Source organism: Sander lucioperca, chromosome 6 (assembly GCF_008315115.2).
Source record: "Sander lucioperca isolate FBNREF2018 chromosome 6, SLUC_FBN_1.2, whole genome shotgun sequence".
NCBI classification, from domain to species: domain Eukaryota; kingdom Metazoa; phylum Chordata; class Actinopteri; order Perciformes; family Percidae; genus Sander; species Sander lucioperca.
Window position 1 is genome coordinate 1668421 of NC_050178.1, and position 24747 is coordinate 1693167.

Sequence of the window (24747 nt, forward strand, 5' to 3'; positions counted from 1 at the left end):
GCAGGCACCTCGTCCTATATAGAAGACAGATCATTCATCACTCTGCTCTCCCTCACTAGCCCCAATTCTGTTTTCTCCCTCCTCTGTCACTTCACTCTTTTATTACATCTTAGTTGTGTTTTATTTCCTTTGTATACAAATTCCTTTCAAATTAAATATTTAAAATAAAAAAGTATTCATCATCCCTCCCTTCCTGCACCTGTTCCTCCCTGAATCCATCTGCAGGAATAACCTCTCTTAATTGGCTGTGGTGCAATGCTGAGTTGATGTTATTTTTTTAACACTAATATGGGGTAGTTGCCAAGATTCAAGAACAAATCAGTTAAAATACCCAGTTTACCTGAATACAGAAGTGTTATTTGCCAGCTTATTTAAAAAAAGAGTTTTCATGTTTGTATTTTTACCATACTTCTGCATATGATTTTTCTGGTCACAGCAAAGCAGCAAGAAACAGGAAATTGTTTACTTGAGCTGGTTGAAGAGTAAACAAGCCTAAAACTGGAAAAATCCAGTTGCACTTTAAATGATCCTCTGTGCTAATGATTTAGAAAAACAAGTGATGAAAGCTAGCTGGGGGGCTTTTTTTTTTATAAAACAGTGGGGCAGCAACCGTGTCATAATCCAAGCTTACTTCCATAGCGCTGCAGGCAGAAGCAATGCAGAGAGAAGCAAATAATCAATCATACACACACACAGCCTACTCAATAAGGTTGGATGCATTCAGCTCTGTTATATGTGCTCAGCCTCAGGAGTCATTAACAGCTGATGCCAAAGAAGCTGAAATATTGTTCTGAGTTGAATTTCCTCATTTATGGCTTTTTTCTTACCCATGATGCTCTGACAGCAGAGTTGTGTGAACAGTTTTCCATGACAAATGTTCTGATCATTTTCAGTTTCAGTCTGAGAAGGTAATGCAGTGTTTGTGTTGATATTGCGAGTTACAACAGCATGCCTCCTCATCTTTCATAGTGTTGTTGTGTGGGCGGCAAATCCTTAGGGGTAAAGAAAGACTATTACGTAATATCTGGAGATTTCAATAAAAAGACTGAAAAATAGGACATACGGGAAAATAGCCATATCCACCTGACATTGGCTTGACATTTCTGGGTTTGCACCTTGTCTTGTGTCTCTCGGCGCCCTTCAGAGATGGGGAGAGGAAGAGAAAAAAGATGTGAAGAGGCTGGAAGAATAGAGTTACACACTCCTATGTCCCACTTTGCAAACTCTTTGCAGCCTACACTGCGAAGTCAATGTTACACCTATTCCACCTCCCCTAAAGCTTTAAATAGCCCACTCTCCCTCAACAGGACAAACTGAGAAAAACGCAGCCTTCTGCACAGTCTGCATCTAAGACTCAACATTTATTATTCTTGTTGCCTAAACATGGAGTCTGCATCGTGTTTTCCTTTTTTTGTGTGACCATTCTGTCATCAGTAACTATCTGCATAGAGATAAGTATAAACAGGTCAGCAGGATCGGCAAGTCAGAAAAGATCATGGTTTGGGTTGAAAAAGTAAGTTTGTTATAGTCAATTGAAATAAGTCAAATTGTCTTTAAGTTACTGACTGGACTCAAATCCCAACCTCCTAAGTGAAAGTCGTGTTTATGCGCTCCACCATTAACCCCAACCACCAATCCCATGCACATACATACATACTTATGCACACATACATACATACTCACACATGTTATGCATGCATGTGCAAGGGAAGTATGCATGTATGCGCAAGTGAAGTATATATGTATGGGTGTGAGGGACCAAGCAGCAAGGCACATGGAGTCACAGATAAGTTTAAAAAAAAAGGGGGTTTTAGTCACCCAAAAATAGCAAAAATATGAAACAACAAAAATGACGATAAGTTCTGGGCCCATAAAAGAGGTCAACTAAACAGAACGTAACTAAAGCGCATAACGAAACAAAATCAACATACAACTGACCTGACCGCACAAACATGAAACAAAGGGGATATATATAGCCTACTGGCTGATCAGACCAGGTTTGACACAAAAGGGGAATCTAACAATAAAACAGTACCAATTAAACTACAAATAACAATCAAAACAAAACAAACACTTATTCCAAAAAAATGTAAACTTAGCTCTTCATTAACCAAAACAAAATACTTTATATAATGTCAACTAAGGAAAAAGTAATCTAAAGAAAGAATGAAGCTTCTCAATGACATGGCGAGTAGTGGTAGTGTCCAATTAGGCCATCTTCCCTATAAAACAGCTCTACTCCAGGTGCCACCCTCTTTTGATTATGGACCTCCAACTGGTGAGCTCAAAAGACATATGGTTATAAGAAAGAAGCAGGCAATACAAAAGTAACTAATTGTACACGCTACAAAAAGACACATTTAACTGTGATCTAAATATGCATGTGAAACAAAAACCATGTATCCTGTAAATTATTTGCAACTAGAAAATGCATTTCCTGCAAAAAATGCGTGTGAATGCTGAATAGCTAAATTGTTAAAGCTAAACTGGATAATAGCTTAAATCTGTAAGAAGAAGTTGAAGTAGTGAGAATAGTTGGAAAAGTGGGAATTGTTTTAATTGGTATGAATTGCATTGACAAGTTGAATAACAACACTAATGTAAAAAATATGTGGAATAATTAAAGGTTTTTTTGAAAAGCTAATGCTAAAGCTAAACTGGATTGCTAGTTAAAATGTGTAAGAAGAAGGTGAAGTTGTAAGAAATGTGGAAAAATGATAATTGTTTTAATTAATATATCTTTAAAAGTTGAATAATAGCCATATTGTATGAAAGTTGTAGGTGTTACAATAGTGGCACAGCAGTGGCAAGCGAACAACATATTACTGTCTGTAGTTGCAATTTGACTGTCTGGCGAAAATGTTGCGTCATGCTTACTAATCAGGGGCCATGTTTGTAAACATAGAAGAGATCGCTTTGATCTCTGATGTTTGTAATCAGCTAACGACCTGTGTCAGACGGCTGCCATTAAGGGACACTGAGAGCGACCTGTGAAAGAAAGGCTCAGACAGCCTAAAATATTGGTGGAATAAGTGAAATGACCTCATCTTCAGTGCCGCAAGTCCTTTATTAACGTAATGATATAAAATTTATGTGGAAAAATTTAAAAATGTGGGCATATCAAAAATGTGGTTCGCTGTGCCTTTGCGTGGAAATGTCAAGGATGGTTAACATGGGCAGCGAATGGAGGAATATTTGGAACTGTTGTCATTTGGAAGCTCACTGAGCAAAATGTATAAGTCATATTGCTTAAATGAGCACATTGGCTGAAAGTAGACAAGCATACCTACGTTTTGATGTATATATGTTGTATGACAACTAAGGAAAAATTGTGGGCGTGAGAGCAAGTTATAGAGAAGGGACTAAGACGATTTTTTTAAGGCTCCGTGCTCTAGCGATGATATCACCCACTGTAAGTCACGCAATACACACCCATTATAAACTTCCTGAAAGGAACACTAAACTTAAACTTAATTTTCACAAAAACTGTTAAATCTATCAAACTGCTGACATAGAGCCTAACAGCTGAAGTTTTTGTGAATGGTTTAAAGTTTGATTGGTGTCTGTAGGTGAAAGTATGAAGTAGGAGTAGCATTTTGAAGTAGAAGAGGATTTGAAGCCTGCTCTCATTGACTTTAATTGTAAAAAAAAATGTTTTTTAAAAAGCTTAATATTTTAAAAAGTATAAATAGCTAAACAAATGTTGAAGAAGTCCCATCATGTGCTTAAAGAGCTGAACATTTTGAGTGTTTTTTGTAACTGAACGTATGCAGAAGTTAGAGGCGACCAAAGAAAGTTGAAGAATGAAGAATTGGATAGCAATACTGTGAATGCTGCTGAATCAGCATTCACACAATTAATGTTTGAATGAAACAAAAGCATATAATGTGCCTGAGAAATGATATGAACCCATCTTTAAGAACATGTAAGCCAAAGAAAATAAATGTGAGTGCACGAGGTTGCCACTTAAGATGGCTGTGGCTATCACAATGCGCAAGAGAAGTATATAATTTATATATATGCAAGTGAAGTATATATGTGTTGTATGTGCAAGTGAAGAATATATGTGTGCACAAGTGAAGTATACATGTCCATGTCCATGTGCTTAGTACCAGTATATATGCATGTGCAAGTGAAGTATTCAATTCTGTCCTAGGCGGCTTCTCATTCTCTGGACCATGATGTCACATCCTTTAGATTTTCCTAGACAAAAAAACGGCAGAGTCCATTATATAAAAAGCAGTTATAGGCAATGGAGAAAGTCAGGGGAGGTCTCGGGTTTTAAGTTGCGTTATAAAAATCTTCACACATTGGCAATACAAAGCAATTGATAAATGTAAATTGTTATATAGTACCTTTAACTGACATATGGGGTGGCATCAATTATGGCATCTAACTATATCGAATAAGTGTACTATCCCAGAATGTTGAATTATTCCTAAGAGACCATATTTTCTGATGGCTGAACATTTTCTAGTCATATCATTAAAAACAACATGGTATCATATAAATAAACTATGGATTAAGAGTCAGTATTTGCTGTAGTAGCATCATTGCTATAAAGAGATGCTGACATGGCTGCTGCCTACTTTTTATTATTTTTTTAATTTAAGAGACTTGGCTCTGCGTGTGACTCTCAAACAGTACAGCGTTCCTTATTATTTTATTATCAAAATTACTTTTGGTTTATTGCCACTTAAGCATTGCAAGGACACTTTTGGTCTGGTTGTTTAAATCAGTGGTTAACAGGGTGGGCGAGGTGTAGATTTGTTCCCTTTCTTTGTGGAGTTGCTCTCTATTTTTGCAACTCTCTTTACTTCTCCATTTTACGTCTCTAATTCTCCATACAGCCATAATTATGGATCAACTCCCTGCATAGGGAGTTTTTATGTGGATCTTCATCAGGCTCTATATGCTAAATTTAACATCCGCCTGTTCTACAGCCCATACATCCCACGGGTGGATCAGATGAAATGTGTGTGTGTGTGTGTGTGTGTGTGTGTGTGTGCGTGTGTGTGTGTGTGTGTTTGCTAGAGGATGAACAGAAGGAGATGGTTCCTCAAGCTTTGAATGTGCATCTGTCAGAGTCAGAGAAGAAGAGCAGCCAGGCAATGAAGTTTTTAGTGCACACACCAGTTTCCACTCTACATCCTGTGTCTACCATGACTCACAATTTGCCTATTATGTAAGTCCTCAGAAGGAGAGGGGAACATTGCACACCTGTGCCCGGTCAACCTGTTCTTGACAGGTTTCACTTTACATTTCACTTTGCACTATAGCAGCACAGCATACCGCACATACATTCTCATGCCTAAACATTTCATTATGACTCACTTTGCATGAATGTATCTGCCATGTTCCTCAGTAAGTTGTTATTAGCCAATATGTCATTAGTGTTGTCAGATGAGAATAGCTGCCCTTGCTCATTTGAAAAACCATATATTTGTGTGTGTTTGTGAGGGGGTGAGTGCAGGCATGAAATAAACAAAGGATGGATCATTTGGCGTAGGCTACTTGTATTAGTTTAGAACAAGAAAAGCTCCTTTGGCTGCATGAGCCAATCTGCCACCTCCTCAGCGGCAAAAACCTAGCTCAAAACCTCAAAACTACCCCCGCAGCCTACCGGCCACGTGACCCCACCCCCTGCCACACGACTTCTAACTGTAAAGAAAACCATTTCTTCCCCCACATAGGCTATACTAGGCTAAAGTAATCTAGGACACACTTACCAACAATGCAGATCTTTATCTACCTAACGTTATAGTTGCATGGACAGGTTTTTTACCAACTCATTTGATCAACAGGTCTGTAGGAACATATCATCATTTTAATCAGCCAGGGGGCTTAAATGGCATAGGCTATTACATGTGTGTGGCTGAAACATATTTGTGTGTGAAGGACAAGTGAATGGTCCAACTCATGTGGAAAAACTATATAATTATATATACCCCATTATAAATAATTATAATAACGGACCTTTATTCAAACTAGGACAACTGGGTGCATTGAAACTACTGGGGTTGCGTGTGTGCGTGTGTGCGTGTGTGTGTGTGCGTGTGCGTGTGCGTGTGCGTGTGCGTGTGTGTGTGTGTGTGTGTGTGTGTGTGTGTGTGTGTTAAACGTCACTGCTTGCCGAAAAGGCTCTGCGAGCGCGCGCTAACATTACACTTCCTCAATCGACGACGGAATCCCAGAGCGAAAAACGAGAGGAAGAGAAAGAGCAACTTTCGTCGTGCTGCGGTGATAAAGAAACAGCACAGAGTTTGCAGGACGAGGTGAGACTGCTGTTATTATTTTTAGTCGAGGTTTTCACTAGAGTTAGGGTCCTTAACGTTTGGAGATGGCAAAAAGTTACTTAAAGACCCCCAAAACGCCCCCACCCTATTCTTCTTTCATCTATAACGGAATCAAAGACGTTCGACCGTGACTGTTGCCGCTGACGTTAGCTAATTATTTACAGTCTGTCTAATATGCCATATATATATGCACGCGTAAGCTTTAGTCTGTCTAATTGAAAACGTAGGCCTACGTTGATTTACAGTAGTAACGTTAACACAATGTCTTTTCTCTAGCATTCAGAAACATTGTCACTGCATGACGTTACTAACGTTACGTTCTGATTGAAATAACGTTATAAACCCCAACTTTTTTCGGATAGCGTCGCCTCGTTAAATTAATAAAACTGAAATGGTGCGACGGAATCTGTGACCTGTCAGATTTTATGGCGCTTATATGGGCTCCACTATGGGAAAAAAAGACTGATTGGTTGATTAAACATTGACAGGTGACTGATCGATACTGGCCAAATGTGTGACCCGATCTTAATACAATGGGGTCACTTTAGAAGGTATGAACGCACTGTTAGCTATTATAGTAAACAGTTGTGTGGCCATGGTGGCAATATGGAATACCAGTTCAGGTCACATAATCTCACGGGTCACAGAATAGGCCTACGTTGTAACGCTGGGTGTGAGAAGGAATGCGGGCAGGTCTGGACAGCAAAGAAAGGGGAGTCTGTTTTAAATAAACTCTTACATGTAGCTAGGCTATGTTTCATACAGAGAATCTGGCGTCAAACGGTCGCAGTCGCCAGTCATCTAAAAGACTTGAAGTAACATCTGAAACTTGCAATCAACCACATCCTTCAGAGACAGAAATGTTGCAAAAAGAAAATCAGATGCATTGACTGTTTCTCGGTCGATTCTCATTATCTTCAAATGGCTGCATGGTCGCAGTTGTAGTGTACATCACTGTAACAGCTTCGTAAATAATATGCAATATGTAGCATAGCATAGTTACATTTTCACTACCACTACGTACGTGTGTGTGTGTGTGTGTGTGTGTGTGTGTGTGTGTGTGTGTGTGTGTGTCTAAGAGAAGTTAATGTGAGCACGTTTCCATCATCAGTAGTAGCAGTGTAGTTTAATGTAGATTGCAAAATGTATGTAATGCTTACATTGTGAGGTGGTAATTACATCCATAGCAGTTCACTGGACAAGCTCCCTCTCCTTTTCTGTATTTTCCTCCCTCCCTTTTTTCTGTCAGTGGAGCAAGGGTAGGGTACTATTACCCCATCTCTATTTCTCCTTCACTTATAAATCAAATAATTAATATATTTAATAATAACTTAATAATTATCAAATAACTTGATTGTAGTGTTAGTTAACAATTCAGTCTCCCACACTTAGGCTTGACATCTACTACATCTGTATTATACACCATGCATCCAACACCTGCATTATAGCTGTTTATCACATTTTTTAAGATATGATGTTCAAATACAAGCAAACATACACAAACACTGATTTTTCTTTTGTGTGCTTACATAACCTCTAAACCCAGATTCTAGGTGAAGCAATATAATAATTTAACCTTCGTACTAGTAGTACTTTTACAAACACACTTTTGTGTTGGTCATTAATGCAGGTATCAGGAACTTAAGTAGGTTGTATAAAATGAATATTAGGAAGTTAGGTGGAAGTTTTTTTGTCACATTCTACTGGTGCATGGGATATAACTACTGAATTTAACAGATGGAACAAATCGAAACTGCACACAGTTTGCTAGGTAATCAATCACTACCGCCCTCAATAACACAGTGTGCTTGCTATTGATTAACTACAAAAACCCTGACATCACAGCTCAAAGCAGAAGCGCGTCAGTAAGTGAATATGGCCGTTCAACACCCTCCTCTCTTAGTGTGAACTTTTTTCTTCCCTGTGTTTTTTTCTGTGTCTTACTTTTCTGGTCTCATTGTGCGCGGTTATGGGTTCAGGATTGTGAATACCAGCTAGGCCTACTGTGGTGCGCTGCATGCTTGTATTTGGATTATTGACATGTTGAGGCTTGCTCAGCCTTTGTAGTACAGGAAAACACCTCCACTGTTGCAGCTGCAACCTTTCAGAAACTACACAGTCAAGAAAACTGTGAAAGGGAACCAAACAAGTAGCAGAAGCTTAAATGATTTGAGGGCACATTGACATTGTGGTTGTATTTTATACATAGTGGTGTAGACAAAACATGCAAGACAGCATGAGTGTGACTGAAGTGCCTGGCCAACATGTGAGATTGATGGGCATCACCCTTTGCATTCCACATACTGTACAGAAACTAGTGGTGCATGGTTGTTACAGAAAAAGTTGAGGTTGTAAGCTTATGCAACCAGTAAATCATGTATGCAATAAAGGGTGCATGATATATCGACTCAATATTGTTATCGCAATATCACGTTGCGCAATATTATATCGAAAGGGGTTGCAATATTTGCAATATTTTGTTTATATTGTGGGGCGCTGCGTCCCGTCTGTTGGCTGTGTGGCTTAGTTGTGTTTGATTTAGAGCCCGCATGAAACGCTATAATGATCATCATTTCATTGGCCTTTTGGCATTTATTTATATTATACTGTACAACCAGTAAAACATGTCCTGTTCTGTAGACATGGCCGTTATTTATTTATTCATGTTGTACCAGTCCAATATGACTGTCAGTTGAAATAAACCTTGTGTTGTAAGAAAACTTTTTTTTAACCTTTATTTGTTATGAATCTATTTTGATGCGTTTTCCCATAACTTTTCTAACTTTACACATGTTTAAAAATATCAAAATTAATATCTATATTGCAATATTCATAATCAATATCACAATATCACATTTTGTCAATATTGTGCAACCCTAGTATGCAACAGCTAGTGCCCAGCATGTAGGATGACATTGAGCTCTCTCTCCAGTATGTCACTATCAGCATATACTGTATTTCACCTCACATGCACAAGGATGCAACTAGTGTGTTGATTTTTTTTTCTTCAATAATTTCATCGTTAGGTCTCTCTATCTCAGATCTCTATCAAAAAACTGACAAATGCCCATCACAAGAACCTAAAATTATGTTTTCAAAATGTTTTTTTTTTTTTCTTACTAGCAATGGAAACATCTTAAAGTATTGGACAAATATTTTTCCTCCAACAGCCAGTTTTGGAATCAAATACAAAACACCTACAATAGTTCTCCACACAAAAATAGGTCTTGTTGACAGAGGTGTAAAAATGTTTTGTTTCCCTCCTCTGTGTGGGTGTGACTCAGTAGAAATGTCTCAAAGTGAGAACAAGAACAAGTTTACAATTTTACTTTGGTCTATTATTCTGTACACACGACATCTATTGCATGTCCGTCCTGTTAGAGGGATTTTTTTTTTGGGAGCTTTTCCTTATCTGAATCGAGGATTTAAGGATAGAGGGTATCATATGTTGTAGATTGTTAAGCCCCTATGCAAATTTGTGATGTTTGATATTGGGCTATATGAATAAAATTGACTTGACTTTAACTGATGTCACCTTCCTGTGTCCTTTCTGACACAGCCATCTACTGTTTTTGAATGCAGTCGCACAGGTCTCTGACAGGAAGTCAGAAATATGTTTTAAATCTATTTCTTAGATGTCAACTGAAGGAGCAGTATCTTATCTTCTTTCTCTGATATTGTTTGGTCTCACAATACAGATACTAAAGGTGTGACGAGATCTCGTCCCATGAGAGCTCGCGATATTTCTTGTCGAGGTGAAGAGTTGTCTCGCAATATCAATCAGTACACAAGCGCAGATTTACGTCGGTACTACCGAGGACCGATTCACGTTAAATCAATCTGTACCAAATTTCGGTACCTGAGAGCATGTAAGCACAAGCTTCTCTGTCCTCTCTGCATGTTTTACAGAGAGCGGGGCTCAGCTCGGACATTTATTTAATAGGTTGTAGGGACGGGTTTGGGAAGGGAGAGGTAGGTGTTGTATTTTGTGTGGTGTTTAAGATGTTCTAAATAAATAACATGTTCTAAGTAAGGATGAATAGGTTTGGAATCATTTTAACAACTGAAATAATTAGTACTGGAAAAAGGTACCCAATTTTAGGTAACGGTACCGGTAAAAATGTGGTACGGTACCCAACCCTACCCACTTTTAAATCGTTTGTGTGGCAGCATTTTGGATTCCTGGTGGAAATGGCGCGGTTATTAGGTCTGAAGAAGTTAGTTATACAGGAGAGAAGCCATTTGAGTTTGTGGCAAAACCTTTCACAGTGCTTGTTTTTCATTTTGTTACTTTCAGTTGAAGAAAAGACTATAAAGATATATGATTTCCTTAAAATAGTGTTAAAGGGCAACTATTATATAGCATTTTCAGGATTATACTTGCATTTTGTGTTTGTACTAGAACATGTTTACATGCTTTAATGTTAAAAAAACACTTTATTTTTCTCATACTGCCCATGGCTGCTGCACCTGTATTCACCCTCTGTATGAGACCATGGATGTATTAAGAGAACTTCTATTCGATTCAGAGTATGAGACACTCTGTAGGAGCGCCTGTCTCTTTAATCCCTCCTCCCAGTCTGCTCTGATTGGCCAGCGCGCTTCCTGGAATATCTGGAGCCTCCACTCTGTTTTTCACTAGTTGATGCCATGGATGTAAGAGATTACAGCTATGACGCATTAGCATGTAGCTACTTAATAGTTAGCAGTATGCTAACGTTAGATTGTAGTGGAACGAAGCAGCACTTTATACCGTCAAAAATAAGCAGATAAAGGCTTCTGAACCAAATACTACTAACAGAAAAAGTTTCAGGAGCAATGTGACCTGAATTGGGGAGAATTTAACGACACTGGCAGCCAAGGTGACATTGTATATCGCTGTTAGCATGTAGTTACATGGGACAATGTAACACAGCAGTGGCTTAAAAGAAAACACTCCAGTCCTACCTACTTGGAGCAGATGACCAATCATAGATGGTAGGAGTGTGCAAAAAAATCGATTCATGTTTGAATCGCGATTTAAGCTCTACCGATTCAAAATTGATTCATAGAATTCCAAAAATCGATTCACATTTTTTTTATTTTGTTTTTTATTGTATGTCTACTACAATCACATGATAGATATATAGATACTTTATTGATCCCCAAGGGGAAATTTAAGGGAAATTCAAGGTCCCAGTAGTACAGACAACACACACAACATACACATACATCATAACAGGGTGTTAAAATAACAAATACAAATCCACATATGTAATATGGACAATAAAAGATACTAAATAAAAAATCTGAATCGAATCGTGAGCTCTACCCACTGAGCCAACCCGGCCACGTTTTCCATTGTAGATATGACAGAAAACACAGAGAAGCATAATATGTGACCTTTAAAATCTCGTCTGTTCTCGTGAACTCAATATGAGCTGAGTGTCTCGTCACACCCCTAACAAATACCTATAATACTTATCTTCATGCCTAACTGTGAGCCAGCATTATTGCTGCAGAATATGCAACAACAGTGTGTGTATGCAATATAATAAGATATTATATGAGGATATGAATGACGAATTGCAGCTGTGCGTGTAACATGTCATTATAGATAAATGTCACCAGGGTAACACTGTGTTTGTCCATCTCTGAAAGCAGGTGACGTTGGTACTTATCACCATGGCTCCTTTCTTGAGGATCGCCTTTAACTCGTACGACTTGGGCCTCCTGCTTCCTCTGGCCGACCCGCCTTTCTGTGCAATCAAGTTGAAGGAGGCCTTGACAACTGGTGAGAAACTCTTTGACAGCCTACACCACCCTTTCTTTTACAGACGTTGTTATGTCTGTAACAAAGATGTCACTTCCTTCTTATTTCCTGTGCTTGAAAACATCAAAAGATATTTATTTGTTTTCTCTCTCTGTCCATCTTCCTTTTCTTAGATAGAGGTAAGACCCTGGTTCAGCGGAAACCCACCATGTACCCGGCTTGGAAGGCCACTTTTGATGCCCACATCTATGAGGGTCGTGTGCTGGAGGTACTGCTGATGAAGACAGCAGAAGAGCCGCTTGCTGAGGTCACTGTCGGAGTGTCTGTCCTTGCTGAGCGCTGCAAGAAAGCCAACGGGCGTGCTGAGTTCTGGGTAGGACATTACAGATTGTCCTCTGTCCCTGTAGAGGAATATCTTAGGCTGTCTAATGGCGTTTTTCCATTACATGGTACCTGCTCGACTCGCCTCGACTCGACTCGACACACTGTGCGTCCGTTTTCCATTGCAGATTTTAGGAGGAACCTCAACTGAGGTGGTACTAAAAAAAAGTACCTGTTAGCAGGTACCAGGTACTTTTTTTCTTAATGTAAAACCAAAAAAGGCGAGTAGAGTCGAGCCGAGTCGAGCAGGTACCATGTAATGGAAAAGCGCCATAAGTGTAACTGTCTGTGTGTCTAACTGTGTGTTTGTGTGTTCAGGTGGATCTTCATCCTTCTGGGAAAGTGATGATGGCAGTGCAGTATTTTCTAGAGGGAGTGGATACAGGTAAAATAATTAAAATGGAAACATTATCTTCTTTCTTCTGTTCCTTTTTACTTTTTCTGTTATTTATATAATTTCCTGTAGCTGTCTGGTTGCTTTGTTTTCTGTGGTGTAACAGTTTCCATGTTGTCACCAAAGTCACTATAAACTTGGGTTAAAAGCTTAAGTATTCCTTCATAACTGGTATCACCAAATGGCGAATAAATGAGAATACATTTTATTTACTTTAAAGATATAAATCACTTCTTTGATATGAAATAATATGGAAATGCACGTTGATTTTATTTGATAGAGGTAGGGCTATAAGACACAATTTAGACATTATGAGTTTGCTTGGAGGAAATTTTAGTAACTGGACCTTTTTAAATTTGAATTGAATACCCCATGCTCTATAACATTACATATTACTAACTAAAAAACGATTTTTAAAACTGAAACCAAAAACTCTCTTAATTATTACTGATCAAGAGTTTTACACTCAAAAAGTCACCTGATCTGCTTCATCAGGACTGTGTGGGTGTGGTTTAAACATACTTGATTGACAGGGGCCTGGAAACATTAGCAGACAACGCTGTCATCAGATAACATTAAAGTCAGGAAGAGTGCTGACAGCACGTCCGCTCCGGCCACTGGCAGTGAAGTCAGGTCGGGCACCATCAGGTAGCTCCAGAACGGGTTAGCAGGGTCAACAGTATTATTATTACCTTTTGGTATGAATTTTAATTTCTTTGTGCCGTTACAAGCATAAAAAAATAATAATTTTAAATTGGGATTTGTGGGGAAGGAGCAGGCCCATTGTTGGCTTGATCCCTTCCAAAGCTGCTCCCAGACCCTAGGGAGGGGGGCTGTCATCAGATTCTGATTCAAGTGTTTAATTAGAGCACAGACAAAAACACAAACAAAAGCAGAAACTCGCTTATGTGAAGTAACCATAACTGTTAACAGAAAATGTTGTGTTCATGTAGGGCCGCATCACTCACTGTAAGAAGCTGAGTGAGAAAGAGAGTAGAGTAAGTAAGTGAGTGAATAGTATTAAAAATGGAAAGAACCCTTTCTCTCTTAACTTTAGCATTCATCAAATTCCCAAATACCATGTTGATAAAACTTAATCTGTAGCTCCACAATCAGCTTGTCTAATTTCCAGTCTGAAGTTATCATTCCTTTGATTTTTAACACCCCCCCACCCTCACTTATATACACAGACTGCCCAGCAACTTTATTCACAGCCATTCACATGAGCAATTCCTTTGATAATCATTAAGGCTTTCAATTTGTAATGTATGTGAAATGACCTTTGTTTTTCCATTGCAGTGTTGTGGGACGACTGATCTTTGTTTCTCTGTGTATCTTGAAGAGAGTAAGCAGGCTGGCAAGGAGGAGGAGGCTCCTACCCTGAACCGTAGACGAGGGGCCATCAAGCAGGCCAAGATCCACTTCATAAAGAACCATGAGTTCATTGCCACGTTCTTCAGACAGCCCACTTTCTGCTCCGTGTGCAGAGAATTTGTCTGGTCAGTCCAGCCTACTCCTCAGCCCTATAAACCAACCTTCAAGGCAGCTAAAGGGGAACTCATGAACCAAAGATTAGATAAACTAAAACAGAAGACAGAACGACACAGTGAGATTAAAAACATAATATTTTGGAACTTCCTGATATTCTGCAGCATTTAATACTCTCCCTTAACATATGTTAGAAAGACAGGTTGCTTATAATGTTTTTGGATAAAACCAATTAGGTCAACTTACCCTTTAAGTTGTAACGTCTGTCTCTGTTAATGACAATGTTTGTCATTTTTTGATAGCAACAGCAAATGTGCAAATGTGCTTTGAAGCCCATTTTGGGCTCTCTGGAGAGGAAGTTTGTTGAAAAAGGAAACCCTGATACACAAATCAGCATGGGTGTACTGCAGCTGTTCATTATCACGAACGAAGTGATTAATCAGGAAACCATTCACATTCACATGATCATTCAAAAGACTGATACAGACTGACCCATTAGTGTCACTTTGCCTCCCACAGGGGCCTCAACAAGCAAGGCTATAAATGCAGACGTAAGTGTACAATAATTTAAAAACTCCTGTGCTTTGTGCAATACTTGAAATAGCAACCCAGTGCATAGATGGTATATATTAAAAATATGTACTTCACTGTTTTATCTGTGGGGCCAGTGTACATGATATGCTCAGATACTGTATCAAAGTATACAAATCTCTTATATCTTGGTTTTATCAGAGTGCAATGCAGCCATCCACAAGAAATGCATAGACAAAATCATCGGCAGATGTACTGGTACTGCTGCCAACAGTCGGGATACTGTGGTACGTATCCATTTTTTTGTGCAGTACACCATGTACAGAGAGTGTTCTCCATATGGTTGATTTCAGTTTAGTGTGGGCTTTTCTTACTCTGGTTTCTGCTGTTGTAGTAAAGTATCCCTCCGTAACAGTTTGAACAATGATGGAAAAATCATTGAACTGGCAGGTGTTGCTGGGTCAGAGTTTGAAACAAAGACAGATACCAGTCAGGGTCCACATGCAATAAGACGCCCTTTTCAACGATCATCAATATTGGTGGTTAGACAATCAAAGACCACATGGCCTAGATAATGGTTGCATGGAAATGATCAAGCACACACATGGGGAGTGGTCTCAGAGAGGCAATCTAAATCAGTGAAGAGGTAGACCTGGGAACAGACAAGGAACTTTCTATCCAGCAGCGTGGTCACTTCACTTCTATAATCTCAGAGAGGGAAGCAGAAGACAAAGCAAAAAGATAAGAAGAAAATGAGGCAGATGCGCAGGGCTGTGAAGTATCACAGGCCACTGATTAGAATTCCTTTGCCACGGGTCAGTCATGGAGATGATGAATTCCGTTTGTCTCCGCAGTTCCAGAAGGAGCGCTTTAAAATTGACATGCCGCACCGTTTTAAGACCAACAACTACATGAGTCCCACCTTCTGCGACCACTGTGGAAGTCTGCTGTGGGGTCTTGTCAAACAAGGCCTCAAGTGTGAAGGTACAGTGCAGATATAATTGACTAACTGTTGGAGTGTAAGTGTGCACTTTTATCTTTAACAGACTTTTTTTGTTCCATTTGTAGATTGTGCCATGAATGTCCATCACAAGTGTCAGGATAAAGTAGCCAACCTTTGCGGTATCAACCAGAAACTGCTAGCTGAAGCACTCACACAAGTCAGCCAGGTGAGGATGGAGACTGTCACAGGTCATTCGATGTATGGTCCAATCAAGAGTCAAGCCAAAGTAAAGTAAAGAATTTGAAGGACAAGTCTGACTTAAGTACGATACCACTTAATTAAATCATACAATGGCTCTTTCAGACATTGTGGATATCAGATTACACTATCTCTTACTTAGCAAATATATATATATATATATAACAATAACAATAAAATCACAATAATTTTACCTTCTTAATTATAATGTGATGATTAAAAATAAACCGTCAGTTTTGACCCGTACCATGATTTTAGCCTGACCTCTCTTGGCTGTAATCTTGACCCCATTTTAGTCCTGAATCCAGTTATTTTCTTGGCCTATTTCTAACATTAATCCTAAAACTAAGACAAATCCAAACCCAAATAGAGCACATCTGTAGAGGGCTCAGCCTCTTTACAATATTATCTGTAAGTGAGTATCACATGAAACTCAGTTCATTGTTCATCTAATACATGATGGTAAGTTGATTATCAACAATGGAGTATCAACATAAAGTGTAACCATAAAATTGAGTGTCCCTTGAATAGGGAAACTCCCAATCCCCAGTGTGTGTTGATAAATTAAGTGTGTGACATCTGACCTCGATGGGAACCTGAGCTTCCTGTCCTAGTGTGTTTAAGGACTGGCTCATTGTGGAACCCTCAGTTCTCTTGTTCTCTTTTTACAGGCCTCTAAATGTATGTAGTTTGGGGGACAGTCAGAGCACACAATCATTGTTTAAGAGAAGAATCAGAAAAAATGTGTTGACATTCAATATACCACAGCTAGATGGGTAACCATTGCTGGGAAACTATTTGTCTGGCTGTTTTATGCTTATTTTTTCTTTTTCTTTCTTTATTCCATCAGAAATCGTCCACCCGCCGTTCAGATCCAAACATGCCTGATCTGCCTGATATTGGAATCTACGATGAAGTTAGCAAGCTTGCTGGACTGGATATCAATGGTCAGTTAGTGTTTTTCTGTATGTGCATGTACTTACATGCATTCATGTGAGCAGTATAGACTCTCTACTGATAATAATACTTGCAGAATAATATGCAAAGTGTTCACTGTTTAAGATGATTATATAAATAAGTAATTTTTTATGTGGTAATTGCTAAACGTTTGTCCATTAGATGGATCTCCCTATGGCAGACTGTGGGAGGGGTCCAACCCACGGCCTCAGTCTCGTATAACTCATTTGACCCGCATCAACGTGGACAACTTTGTCTTCCACAAGGTCTTGGGAAAAGGCAGCTTTGGCAAGGTACAAAGCAACTATATCAGTGGTATATTTACCGTGAGACTGCGCCAACCCAAGAGTGAGAGGATAACCATGAGTGAATGAACAACACCCCAGTCAACACTTGTCAACTGTCATATACACTGGCACACAGAGGCCTCATATAGAAATGATGACATAAAATGTAGGTGTTTGATCAAATTATGAGCAGTGGACAACATGTTTGAATGTATTAACACAGTCTGGCTCAATGGATGTACATTGCTGGGATGAAGCCTGGCATCTGGCGAGTGATGTACCTCCCCTTCAGCTATCGCTGTTATCTATTTTGCAAGGGCATTGTTGCTGCATCCTGGGCTTAGCGCCGCCCAGGACGGTTGTGATTGGTTAAAGACACACAAATAAACTAGAGCGTTGTTTTTCCCCCCACACAGAGCTGTGGCAATATGAGACTAATTAGGTGTTTGGTGTTTTAAGCCCCCAACGTTACTTCCAGGCAGCGCTGCATGGAAGGCACTAGGGTTAGGTAAAGGTTAGGGTTAGGGTTAGGGTTAAGGTTAGGGTTAGGTGCCTTGAAGTCGACGGTCGCAGCGCTGCCTTGAAGTCGACGGTGGGGGCTTAAAACACTATCGAGCAACTAATTAACACATATCTTGACATTTCAAACTCCATGCTCTTAATAAGGCAGAAAACAATTTAAGTTTCTCTCATTCTCCTCTTCTCTTCTTCTCTTTGCCTCACAGGTTCTCCTGGCAGAGCTGAAGGGTAGTGGAGAGTACTTTGCAGTAAAGGCTCTAAAGAAAGATGTAGTGCTGATGGATGACGATGTGGAGTGCACTATGGTAGAGAAGAGGGTCTTGGCTTTAGCCTGGGATAACCCCTTCCTCACACATCTTTACTCCACCTTCCATACCAAGGTAGTCCATTTTCATCTCATTAGTGTCTTAGTGTTTTTCCTACACTACATCATTAGTTGGAATTGTGTCCTCAATACTCAAAGTAAAACTTGTCAACAGGAGCATCTGTTCTTTGTGATGGAGTATCTGAACGGAGGAGACTTGATGTTTCATATTCAGGAGAAAGGGCGCTTTGAACTCTACAGAGCCACGTAAGTCACACCTGTCATACAGACAACATACAGATTTGGTGAAAAAACAACCACACACTACCTGCCATCATTACTCTGTGCTCTCAAGCTCCTGTAGCTGTGCCAGGCCTCATACATACAGAATACATCAGCTGATGAAAAGCAGATACTTGTAAAGAAGACAACATGTTTACTCTCCCTGTGTCTCTCTCTCTTTCTCTCTCTCCCATTGTGTGTTCTTTTCATTTACATGATATACTGAACACTGATGGACTGGCGCTGGTATTCATTAGCTGCTGCTCACTGGCAGACTGGCCTTGTAAGGATATAGCAGCTCTTAGTACCTGTGTACTGTTTGTATGGGGAGGTATCAGTTACAATCACCCATCTCTCTACTCATCACTTTGTGGGTTGTAAAGTCTAAAGCTTGTTGGCACCTGTGTCCCCGCCAGCTAAAGTTTTAAAAAGTCTCACATTTACGTACAAACAGAGATGGAGGTGAAACATTTCTTTGCAAGTGCTGTTAGACCTATTCCCCCCCAGTAAATAGTGTCACCTTTATTGGTTTCACCTTGTTGAAATGGGACAGTAATAGTTGATAAAACAGTCTCACCACAAGGACCATTAGTTGCTTTTCTGGAGCTTTCTCAGTTGTATCACAATTCAGTCTGCCCAGTTGTCAAGGAATTGTAGATTTTTTTCCTCCTTTTTTAAGTACCTTAAGGATAGAAAAATAGGGATAACACAACAATGAGGTATTTTATGGTGTTATGTTCACAAACTTGGAAGCAAGAATACACAAACTCAGATTAAGCTAGTTCGGTTTGATTCTAGGTATCAGAGGACAACAAAGATAGATAGACTTTAGTGCATGTGAGCTACTGTAGTTTTATGTCTTGAAGAATGGCAAGACTATGAATGCATTTACCATTATCTTTCTTATACACTAGTATTTATTTTTTAAATACTGGTGTGTGTAGGTACATTTCCTTTAGTTAAACTGGTGGTTGTGTCCTGGACCCATTTGATGACAGGAGTAATTCTCTACTTGACAAACAGACACATGGTCTTGTGTTGTCATCCACTAAAATCCTTACTCAATGACTGTATTCAGCTGCACAAGTTGTCACAGTGGAATGAAAAGCATCCAGGATTTGGTTATGCAATATTTTTCCTCAGGCAGTCACTGAACTGTAGAGTTTCTGATGATCTCTTTATCAGCACAAAGGCCCTGTTCTCCCAGTGGCTACTACTAACCTGTAACCCGGTGCTGTAGAGAGCCTAGTCCAGCGTCTCAACGTTCCTCACACAGCAGTGGCCAACTTACTTACACATATCTAGTCCTCATGGTACACTCTGTTTTGTTTGTAGTGTTGTTTGTAGAGCAGGTTTAGACATGCATGTACATATTTGTGTGCACCTTCTAACTTGTTCTAAGAGAGCTGTGTTTGTTAGGGTTTTAAGTGAGAGACGATCAATAGATAAAACCTGCCTATTCAGTCCTTGTCAGTTGGTCATTTGACCGGCTCCACCGCCACAATCCCCCCCGTAACCTCCTCTCCTCCGAATCAAACCAGACACTCAGGACCAGGCACCGTACCTGGGGGGACACAGAGCTTTCACCATCGCCGCCCCCTTCCTCTGGAACGCTCTACCCATACACATCCGTGACTGTATTGACCTGGACACTTTCAAATCACTTCTCAAAACCCATCTCTTTAGAATAGCCTTCACCCTATAATAACATCACACTTATTCTACTGTTAACTGCTGGTTTTATCGTTTTTACCTGTGTAATATGATTGTTTTTATGTTTCGTGTTTATTGCTTCACCTGCTTTTATTGTATTTACCATGGTTTTACTGTAAAGTGTCTTTGAGTACTATGAAAAGCGCTGTATAAATAAAATGTATTATTATTATTATTTAAAATGGACAACAAGTTCTTATGGTTAGGGCAGAGGTAGTCTCACATTGCCAGACCTATCTCCACAGCGCTGTGAAGTAAGGTCTGGGTACACCACGCATACATTCTAGGATAGGAGAAAAAAATGCTCTCACTTGTTTGTTTTTCTTTAAACCAATTACAACTGGCACTAAGCCCTGGACTCAGCTACGGTGCTTCTGCAAAATTGTCCCAGGAAGGAACTTGGTGGGACATTTGTATATGGGGAGGCGAGCCCTGGAATGGCTAATTCCCCACAAAAGTTAACTGTTCACACAATACAGTAATGTGAGCTATTTAAATGACTTACCAGTGTATTGTTGTATGTAACTTACTTTGTCCACAGCAATCCCCATATCTGTATACGATGTAGAACTGGCCACCAGCAATTTTTTCGTCCCTGTCTTCCTGTCTTTATCTTGCCCTGCTAGCTTAATCTATAATCTCTGGGCAAACATGCTAGCAAATCCCTGTTTGAAGATAGTGAATGCTGTAAACACATTCTTTGTAGATCTTTACAATCATTCACCGAAAGAACCAAGCATCTCTTCTCAGAACTCAATTGTTTCCCCTGACACAGATGACAAGAGAAGCAGGTCAGAGATAGGCTAATCTTTCGGCTCACTGCAGCTCTCAGGTTTCACATCATGAGAGCGTTATTCACCTGTCTGCTACTCCATACAAATGTCCTCCTCAATAATTCAGCTCTACACTGAAAAGGGTCTGCAGTGACACCAGTGTTCAGCTGCCAACTCACCAGTGAGATAGCTACAGCGCAGACATGTGGCTTTCCACCAGAGATGGGTGGGTAATATTTGTCTTGTCTCCCCAGGTTCTACTCTGCTGAGATTATTTGTGGTCTTCAGTTCTTACATACCAAAGGGATCATCTACAGGTCAGAGCAAAAATATGTATAACATCTGGAAGTACAGTACATGCACTAAATGGCCATACTGGTATTTTTGTTTTTTGTTTTACTATATTATTTACATCACAGCTGACTTTGTTTGGTTATTTTCCTATCCGTATCCCACAAGATAAAGACACATACACATTGCAAGTGCAATATTAAAATACACTTGATGACACTCAAAACTTGCTTGCTTAGGTAATCCCACACATTTTGACACATATTTTTCCTGAAAGATTCATTATCATTCTGTGGTAATGCAGTTATGAACAGGGACTGTTTAGGAAACTGAATATGTTAATTTCCTGCAGTAAAATCTGACTGTAAATCACAGCAATAGTGTAACTGCTTGCAATTTATAACCATGTAAGAATAATGGTTACTTCTACAAAATTTCGAATAAATGAACACATGAACAGTCCAGCTGGCAAAACTAAGGCACTTTTAATCACATATTTATTCCTCTAAAAGTTCATTTAAAGGTCCCATGGCATGAAAATTTCACTTTATGAGGTTTTAAAACATTAATATGCGTTCCCCCAGCAGGCCTATGGTCCCCCAGTGGCTAGAAATGGCGATAGATGTAAACCGAGCCCTGGGTATCCTGCTCTGCCTTTGAGAAAATGAAAGCTCAGATGGGCCGATCTGGAATCTTGCTCCTTATGAGGTCATCGCTTTCAAACGAGCAAAGTGGCAGTTGGTCAAGGCCACACCCCCACCCTCCACCTTGCCCCCCCCTCTCTCCTCCTCAATAGCTACAGACACAGAAATGGCACATACTAAGGAAAGCTCATTGTGGGACTGGCTCTAGTGGCTGTAATTCTGCACCAAGGCTGAATTTCGGGAAAGAGACTTCAGATACAGTATTAGGGGACCACTAAGGTCTATATAAAAGCATCCAAAGAGGACCATGTCATGGGACCTTTAAAACATGCAAGCATTAAGTGGCATTCTAACTTATTTCTGATAAACACAAAATTGTGAGATCAAACCTTATAATTGCAAACTCGCAATCTATTATCATCTTCAAAATCACTGCTTATTTCCAATCCTGTGGTGATTGTTTTGTTCCAGAGATCTTAAGTTAGACAATGTGATGCTGGACCATGAGGGACACATAAAGATCGCTGACTTCGGCATGTGCAAGGAGAACGTGTTTGGAGAGAATCGTGCTACAACTTTCTGCGGTACTCCTGACTATATCGCTCCAGAGGTATAGTGTTTCATACTGACAGATGCTTTCTTGTTCTGAAATATTCAAATGTGCAACTGATTTTCTTATATCATTCTGGATGCAAACAAGTGTCAGTGTCTGTCTAGAATAATTCTTATTCATAATATTGTGTTTCAACTCAGATCCTGCTGGGACAGAAATACTCATTCTCCGTTGACTGGTGGTCATTTGGGGTGTTGCTTTACGAAATGCTCGTTGGTCAGTCGCCTTTCCATGGAGATGATGAGGATGAGCTGTTTGAGTCCATCCGCATGGATACTCCTCACTATCCTCGTTGGATCAACAAGGAGGCCAAGGACCTGCTTGAGCAGGTCTGTACCAATACCTATTAAACAAAATACATCTGTTATAGGGCACCATTTCTGCTTATATGGTGTTAGCATGTTTGATTATTTTATGGTTTAAATTCAATGACCACATACATTGATGAAATATATTTAAATCCAATTAAATCATGTAAATGTATGTAGCTTAAAATGAGCTGATGTAATGGTAATGGTACTCCTAACTTACCCTGCAGTTGTTCGAAAGAGACCCCACTCGCAGGCTTGGGATCGTGGGTAATGTCCGTTTACAGCCGTTCTTCAAGACCATCAACTGGCAGGCCTTGGAGAGTAGAGAGATTGAACCCCCCTTCAAACCCAAAGTGGTAGGCCCCACATACACTAAGGAGTCACTGAGGATTCAATTATGAAAAAATATGGATCATGTGCTGTTTACATATATCTATAATCTGTGATGAGTGCCTCTGTTTTATAATTTTGCTGAAATAATATTGTTGTCAATTTCAGAAAGCACCAAATGATTGCAGCAACTTTGATCGGGAGTTCCTCAGTGAGAAGCCTCGTCTCTCCTACAGCGATAAGAACTTCATAGACTCCATGGATCAGGCGGCATTTGCTGGCTTTTCATTCATCAACCCTAAGATGGAGCAGCTTTTAGAAAAGCGAGTGTTGTGATGACAGTCAGACCTGGGTTACATCTCTACCACTTACGGACAGTTCCCTTATTCTTTCACCTTGTTAAACTTGCAAATGAACGAGCTGTTCCACTATCAGTATTTGTGTGACCTTATTTTAAGCACAAACCATTCTCCTTGGGTACGTGTAGAAATGATAAGCGTAGAAACGGGCTCTTGTACTGTACATATTGACAGTATTGTGTTTGTGTGCATGCTTGTTATTTGTCTAGGTTGTGAAAGCCTGTATGAGTAATAATATAAGGGCGGGAGGTTGAAAATCCTTACATTTCACTTGACGTCACCGCTACCATCTGCAGCTATTTTGTGTCCCTTTTTGTAACATTTAATTCAACCCAACTGGGAATGAAAAAGTATGAAGAGGGAAAGAAACCTATAGGAATAAATGATGCTGTATACTTCAAATGTAGATTTTTTGTGTGAATGAGTTGGCTGCATGTATAGAAATCTCAGACCAACAAAAACATATTCATCTTTAAATATAGATTAATAATGAATGTTATCTGTCTTTGGAACATCTGAATTCTTGCCTTTGACTGAATGAATCATGTCTTGCTGACAAAGAAGAACTTGTGGTGATTGGCTTTCCGGTCCCATATAAAGAACTCATTTTGATAGATTAACAGCTGGTCTCAGCTAAATTGAAAGGTCCTGTCTGTGTACAGGGGAGGCAGTCGGTGCAAAAGGTCAAGTAAAGGTACGTGACTTCAAACAGTAAGTTAGGAGTCACTGAAACGCTGTATATAGACAATGTACTGTATATGTATATTGCTGTAACATGTATATTTGTTCGCTAAGGATGTACTTTTTTTTTACTGTCTCCATCTTTTACATCTGATTAAAAAAACATCAACTCCCAAGTCTGCTGTACTATTTAAACAAATATATATATATATATATATATCATTAGTTTACATTGCGATCATACAATGAAAGATTAAGTTCTCAAAAACGAGAACATTTAAGAGGGTTTAGTCAGGTCAGGGCTTATCTCTGTTGCAATATTATAAATTATCTATGGTGCGATAATCCAAATTAAAATAAATAATTTATCTATATCCTTAAACAACCTATCATAGGCTGGTTCTCTTAGGATCTATAAAACCTACAGAAGACAGATTTGCACTGTTTGGGGTAGGATATACTTTGTTACCTGCTCAGGGACACCAACCTCAATTAACTTAATTAGCAAATTGTTCTTACAGTGATGCAAAAGTGTTTATAATTGGTATGGCATTTTCAGGAGATGTAAATTAATGCCGTTTTAGGTTTAGGACAGGTTGTCATTTTTGTGAACATAAACATACATAATGAAAAAAACTAA

General features: G+C 39.4%; 1 protein-coding gene across 2 annotated transcripts; it reads left to right on the forward strand.

The window, feature by feature from the left end:
* Window positions 1-5989: 5989 nt before the first annotated feature.
* Window positions 5990-24283, forward strand: prkcda (protein kinase C, delta a). Of its 2 annotated transcripts, none has more exons than XM_031287723.2 (18): window positions 5990-6275; window positions 11940-12069; window positions 12222-12421; window positions 12748-12814; window positions 14166-14322; window positions 14831-14862; window positions 15044-15129; window positions 15697-15826; window positions 15911-16011; window positions 16894-16990; window positions 17163-17293; window positions 18013-18186; window positions 18286-18377; window positions 21133-21195; window positions 22285-22423; window positions 22567-22755; window positions 22965-23093; window positions 23236-24283. In XM_031287723.2, exons 2-18 carry the CDS (start codon window positions 11961-11963, stop codon window positions 23401-23403), a joined length of 2064 nt encoding a protein of 687 aa, XP_031143583.1. In that variant the 5' UTR covers window positions 5990-6275; window positions 11940-11960; the 3' UTR covers window positions 23404-24283. The 2 variants fall into 2 exon arrangements, with proteins under 2 accessions (XP_031143583.1, XP_031143584.1); XM_031287724.2 differs by having other exon boundaries at window positions 6116-6275; window positions 11937-12069.
* The last annotated feature ends 464 nt before the right edge of the window (window positions 24284-24747 follow it).

Excerpts from the sequence above, each read along its gene's own strand:
- prkcda (XM_031287723.2), top strand. The coding sequence starts at position 11,961 with ATGGCTCCTTTCTTGAGGATCGCCTTTAACTCGTACGACTTGGGCCTC. Across the intron at positions 15,827-15,910 it reads ACAAGGCCTCAAGTGTGAAG|ATTGTGCCATGAATGTCCAT; the intron begins GTACAGTGCAGA and ends TTCCATTTGTAG. Across the intron at positions 21,196-22,284 it reads ACCAAAGGGATCATCTACAG|AGATCTTAAGTTAGACAATG; the intron begins GTCAGAGCAAAA and ends GTTTTGTTCCAG.